Below are 6,690 nucleotides of genomic sequence, written 5' to 3'. Positions count from 1 at the left end.
ACTCTTTTACCAACGAATAGTGGGATTGACCGTCACATTATAACGCCCCCACGGCTGAAAGGGCGAGCATGTTTGTGGGATGCGGATTCGAACCCGCGACCCTCAGATTGTGAGTCCGGGCGCTTTATCCACCTGGCCATGCCGGCCAATACTTTTATAATAAAAGTGATCATGTGAAAACAAACCTTTTTTTTTAACGATTCAGTCTTTTACAAAAGTCATCAGATGCTGCTAAAACTTCCAACAGATATTATTTACGCCACAATATGCATGGATATCTTTCTAGTGTCCATTTTGTTTCTATTAAACCAAAAGAAAAAAAGGGGGGTTGAATTTTTTTAAATCAGTTTTTAATCTTTTTTTAGCTGCTATTTTAGAAATCAGAATATTTTTACAGCCCATAATACTAAGATAGTCACTTAAGGGAAGGCTTTGAATCTTCCTTATTGGCTAATTTAAAGTTGTAGATCCATCTAGATGTCGCTGTTTGTTGTAGAGCAAAGCCACATTAGGCTAGCTGTCGTGTTTACCGTGGGGAATCGAACCTCGGATTTTTGCATTAAAAGTCCGTAAACTTACTGCTGTGCCATCGGAGGACATCATTGTTTGAAGCTTGTTATTTGTTGTGTGGTGGTGTAGGTTTTTAATATAACTAGCCGCGACCCGAAAAACATTTGCTGTAGTTTTCATACCCTTCGTTTGAGTTTTTTTTATTATATCATTTTCACACACGCCATTTAAGCTATGCTTTCTTGCAGGCATTATGTGTTAGATTGATAAATCCTGGTTTAAGAGTCGAAACAAAGAAACTCATAAAAACGAGAAATAAAACCCGTAGTAAAGAAAAAAGTAGCTAAAGGGTGTTTATAGCAGTCTATGAAACGAACCGAAGCTAAAATATTGCAAAGGAAAGCACGTCTATAGTTGTATTGAAGGCCAACTTAGCTGATTATGCAGAAGCGTCTGAATGTGTCTTCACACAGTTTACCAACATTGCGTGTTATAGAGCAGCTAGATAACAGAAATATATCTGTACGCTTAACCAACATAACGTGTTATAGCACATCTGGATAATAGAAATGTATCTCTACTGTTAACCAACATATCGTATTATTATTTAAATACGTCAGACAACATAATAAGATAATGAAGGTGTAAATGGAGATTATTTATCTGTAACCTACCGCAATGGATATGAAAAATATGCATAACGGTAATTATATGTATACTGAGCTATTAACTTGTGTTGTAGTTTGGGAGATAGTAGTAAGATATATTTCACTAGCTAGATGTCCAATATTCTGGTGTGTTGGTAAACAATACACTTTGGTCATAACTTTCTGTTATCCAGCTGTTCTTTAATGAGGTTTGTTACATCACATGGTGGAGAAATAGTGTGATTACTGCATGTCGGTTTGTAAGCAAACCATGTAAACATGTTCCACTTTAAGGGTGTAGCGCTTATCAAAATTGTAAAGTATTAATACTCCTCAAGACATGCAGTGTGGTATTCCTAAATGGAAAGTTACACTCGGGTAATTCATGACCTCAATAACGGGAGGAACGACAAGATCTAGCCGGCAGTGAGCTTTTTAAAGTTTAAAGAATAAAGACCCCACAATGCAGCAATCAACGTGATGAACCACCCTGAATGATGCAAAACATGAAGAAAAGAACTGCCCACAGCAGTGTAACTGATCTTGAAATAAATCTATTTATTTGATCGACTTTATATGCCATTTTTTGGTGAGAAATATAATAATTTTACAAAATTATCCAATGAACCTGATTTTTGTTACACGAACACGAGGATAAGAATTTTGTCTTCAAAAGCTCATTTGTATGAAAACTTTTAAACTAAGAGAAAAAGATTCATAAACACGTGTAAAGTCGGAGACAAAAAAAACTATTCTTCTTTAACCAACCACATACACACGACTGCATAATGACCACCATGTATTTTAGTGGGGAAGTCGGGTTAACACGAATTTTCCGTCAAATAATGCCATAAGAACACGGAGTTGAAGAAATGTCACAATCTGAAGGTACAGATTTACCTTGGTTAAGACTGAAATATACATCAGGGTACAGGTTTACAGTGGTTAAGACTGAACTGTTATACCAAAGTACAGATTTACAGTGGTTAAGACTGAACTGTTAATCAAGGTACAGGTTTACAGTGGTTAAGACTGAAATATACAGCAGGGTACAGGTTTACAGTGGTTAAGACTGAACTGTTACACCAAGGTTTAGGTTTACAGTGGTTAAGACTGAACTGTTACATCAAGGTACAGGTTTACAGTGGTTAAGACTGAACTGTTACATCAAGGTACAGGTTTACAGTGGTTAAGACTGAACTGTTACACCAAGGTTTAGGTTTACAGTGGTTAAGACTGAACTGTTACGGATAGCTAAAGTTTAGAAATTTATTATGATTTTTAATGATGATAAAACTAAAACGGTTCCTGCTTTATTAAAACAGTCACGACTGACACAGCAGTATATCTGTAGGATAATCCATAACATCGCTACGTATGACTACAAAAGGGTTTAATGTGTAGTAAAATGTTTTTCCACAATATTTTTTCTTAAGTTAGAAAATGATATCCATCAGTGTCATTCTGCATCTTCTAATAATTTTAAGTTTGAACAAGATTTGTTGATTAGACGATACATGTGACTTACAATGAAAATTGGCGGATAACAAGAGTAACGGACATATGAAGGCTTGATAGTATAGGTGGCTTATAGTGAACGCTTGCGGATAATAGCAGTGATGGACAAACGAGGGCTAGATGCTGTTTGCAATCTAGTGAACGTAACGGATAATAATAGACAGATAAATGGCGGAACGGACAAACGAGGGCTAGATGCTGCATGCAATCTAGTGAACGTAACGGATCATAATAGACAGATAAATGGCGGAACGGACAAACGAAGGCTAATTTTTTAAACACTACACCCTTTCAAAACCTTTATTTAGTTAGACGTAGTTAGGCAAGAGAAAATCAAAAGTGGACTTACCTGAGTGTGGACCGTTACAGGAAGTTCTGAGTAAAACGGTAACCTAGTGGTCCACTGTACTAACTTGAACACTATGTTATCTCCTATCTGGCAGAGTTTTTCAGATAGCTCAGATTTTATACTTAAAAGGTCCTGTAAGTTGCTTAACGTCGCAACGTCTTCAAAATCATCGCATTGAATCAGCTGAGTTATCGAACTTAAAGCTTGCTCAACTGGCATTTGACGATCGCGCGAACTTGTGACGCAGTTTTCAAGGCGGTGACGTAAGTGCATGACATCGGCTGGGTTAGTGAGAGCTGTTTTGAGGATTTGGCCATTTGCCCACTCCTGCTGGGGGTAGCGACTACTTGGTGGTTTTTGTTGTTCTTGTCTAACTTGACCATTCTTCTGTCCCTTCTTGTGCTTCTTATATTTTACCTGACGTTAAAATAAACATAGGAGTGACTGTATTCTTTTCTCTTAATTATATATATGACACTATTAGTATTTAATTTATTAAAAACACGTTTTTCATCTTAAATCTTCTTAGAGATTTCTTAATATTTGCCTTTGTTTAAAATCTGCTATGCCTTTTTTTTACTTTTTAAGGGGAAAGACTAAAAGTTCCTAGAGTAGAGAAATGTTAAGGGGTCGAAAAAAATGCTTGTTTGATTTGTGATATTCGCCCAAAATCCAAGGTCTGTGCGCTACTCGCCACTTTTTTTAGCCGCGGCATAACGGCTCATAGAATGGCTCTGAGTTTTTTGTTGTTTTTTTTCAAGTACAAACTTTTAGCTCACGGCTCCATTTCTTGGCCGATTTGAGATCTAATTATAGCCGCGGCTATGGAGGATTCCTTCTTGTTCATATGATAAACTAAATAGTACTCACCGAAAAACTCTTGTCTGATCGAATAGTAGGATTTCACCGCAACGCACTCGCGCCCACAAATTGCGGAAAACGACTTTTTTTTTTCGGTAACGGGACGCGACCGTCAGACCTACTGATCTGTAGTCTGGCAAACTAACCGCTGGGCGACACACAGCCAAAAATAATGGAATAAGATTGAAATTGTTTGGTTTGTTTTGAACTTCACGCAAAGCTACACGAGGGCTATCTGCACAAGCCGTCCCTAATTTAGCAGTGTAAGACTAGAGGGAAGGCAGCTAGTCATCAACGCCAACTGTTGGGCTAATCTCTTACCAAGGAACAGTGGGATTGGCCGTCACATTATAACGTCCCCACGGCTGAAAGGACGAGCATGATTGGTGGGACGGGGGTTCGAACCCGCGACCCTCAGATTGCGAGTCAAGCGCCCTAACCACCTGGACATGCCGGACCAAGATTGAAATGATGTATAAGTCTGAGCACCTTACGATTTTCTGGATTTTGATAAAAGAAAAAGTGTCCAGATTAAGTTTCTGGACCTGAATTTTAGAAGTATCCAGATTAAATTTTTGGATTTGAATATTGATGAACCACAAATATTTCGTTTAAATTTTCAGAGCCCCTCTCGCTCTCGATGGCTCAACGGTAAGGTTGAGGGCTTATGACTATACAAATCGAGTTTCGATACCCGCGAAGGGCAGAGCTCAGATAGCCTGATGCTTAACAACAAAAAACTTTTTTGATCTGTATTTTCGTAGGATGAAAAATGCTCAGCATAGGTTTTTGGGAATTTTAAGTTTTAAACTTAGCTTCGGGATCGTACAGTTGGACGTCTAAATGTTTTATGGAAGTTGATGATAAACAGAAGAAAAAAACGAATAATTAGTTTCAGCAAATACTATTAGTTTACTGTTTTTAAAACACCGAATTCGCGATATAACCAGGCCAAAGTCCATCACTGGTCCAGCATTGCTAATTTTTCGCTTTGGATTGTTGCCTAAAGAGTCCAAAATCAGCACAAAAAACAGAAATTGATGATCAACAAAAAGTGTTTTGATAAGAGGGACAATGGATGTTGCAAGAATAGCTTAATTAACATCTGAATTATTATCTTCGAGATCAAAGACTACAACAGCTGTTATTTTCGAAGAAGCTCTCTTATTTTTATTTCTTGTATTTTTTTTGTTTTAGGAAGGGGTGGGGTCTTTTTTGCTTTATTTTCCTTGATAACTTTCTTTCAATGGATATCCACCCCCAACAGCTCAGCGGTAATTCTGAGGACTCACACTGCTAAAAACCGGGTTTTGATACCCGTGGTGGACACATCATAGATAGTCCATTATGTAGCTTTGATATTCCATCATGGTCACATTCACACTGACTAAATTGTTGAAACAACACTTTGCAGTTGCAAGTAATAATATAACGCTAAATACCGGGTTTTGATACCCCCGTGGTGACGCAACACAGATAGGCCGTTCGAGGCATTTTATTGAAAAATATTGGCCAAAGGAAAAACAAAAAGAAATAACTCCTCAGTGCTTGTGTGTGTGTCTGTGTGTGTGTGTGTGGGGGGGGGGGGGGTTACTGTCATTTCGTCGTCACAGAACACAAGCCCTAACCTCCTGCTACCATTCTAGCGTATTTTAAAGTAAGTTTTAAATGTTCCGGAATGTTACATACTTCTCATTTATCACTAACCTGGTCCTGGTTAAATCGTGAATTTAGGGTTAATAACTTTGAATTAATATCATACTTATCAAGGTTATTTTGCATGTTTGGCTCAACACACGGACAAACCTAAGTCTACTAAATTGCCCGTCGACTCGCAGTCTGAGGGTCGCAGGTTCGAATCCCCGTCACCAAACATACTCGCCCTTTCAGCCGTGGTGGCGTTATAATGTGACGGTCAATCCCATTATTTGTTGGTAAAAGAGTAGCACAAGAGTTGGCGGTGGGTGGGGTTGACTAGCTCGCCTGCTTCCCTCTAGTCTATCACTGTTAAATTAGGGACTGCTAACGTAGATAGCCTTCGTGTTAAGTTTTGCGCGAAATTTAAAACAAACCAAACTACGGGCACGTTGCAGCAGCGTGGGGACCATCATAATTTAGAATGCCCAAAAGAACACAGTAACCCACTATGCTATAACTTCCAACAGCAACAGACAGCTAATTATAAATTTAAGGACATCAAAACTAGAATCTACAATATACACAATAACTCAAGGTATACTGAAACAAGCACACATTCCGGAAATAAAGACTAACAGAAAAACACCGCTATTACCAACACCAGTAATACGCACATACACGCGTACAGACAACAATATATCACAACTTACGCGTATCACAACTATTAAATCAAGAAACTCTAATGCCAACAAAAACAAATCTAGAAACAACCGAACAATAAAAGAGAAACAAAATCACAGAAAGTCAACCAACAAACATACTTGAAACCGAAACAAATCCCATCTTTGAAGCAATTTAAAATACATTTTTATATTTCATACAGAAACCCCAAAACAGTACAGACGGTTTCACACTTTTAATTGAAATTGCTAAACAACGCCTCATATCTGTCATCCCACACATCATACACATATTCTTGAGCCCAAGTACCATTATACCTGTCATTCCACACATCATACACATATTCTTGAGCCCAAGTACCATTATACCTGTCATTCCACAAATCATACACATATTCTTGAGCCCAAGTACCATTATACCTGTCATCCCACAAATCATACACATATTCTTGAGCCCAAGTACCATTATACCTGTCATCCCACACAT

At 38.1% G+C, this 6,690-nt stretch overlaps 1 protein-coding gene across 4 annotated transcripts in view; it reads right to left on the bottom strand.

The window, feature by feature from the left end:
- LOC106459985 (hormone receptor 4-like) overlaps nt 1-6,690 on the bottom strand; it is an 87,348-nt gene that overhangs the window by 16,145 nt on the left and 64,513 nt on the right. For all 4 annotated transcript variants that reach the window (XM_022386579.1, XM_022386578.1, XM_022386576.1 and 1 more), the window contains exon 5: nt 3,025-3,441. In XM_022386579.1, the coding sequence (XP_022242287.1) occupies nt 3,025-3,441 (417 nt within the window). The remainder of the gene's footprint in view (nt 1-3,024; nt 3,442-6,690) is intronic.

The sequence above is a fragment of the Limulus polyphemus genome, unplaced genomic scaffold (assembly GCF_000517525.1).
Source record: "Limulus polyphemus unplaced genomic scaffold, Limulus_polyphemus-2.1.2 Scaffold690, whole genome shotgun sequence".
Lineage (NCBI taxonomy): Eukaryota > Metazoa > Arthropoda > Merostomata > Xiphosura > Limulidae > Limulus > Limulus polyphemus.
Note: the sequence above shows the minus strand (reverse complement) of the source record. Positions and strands in the feature narration are given on the sequence as shown.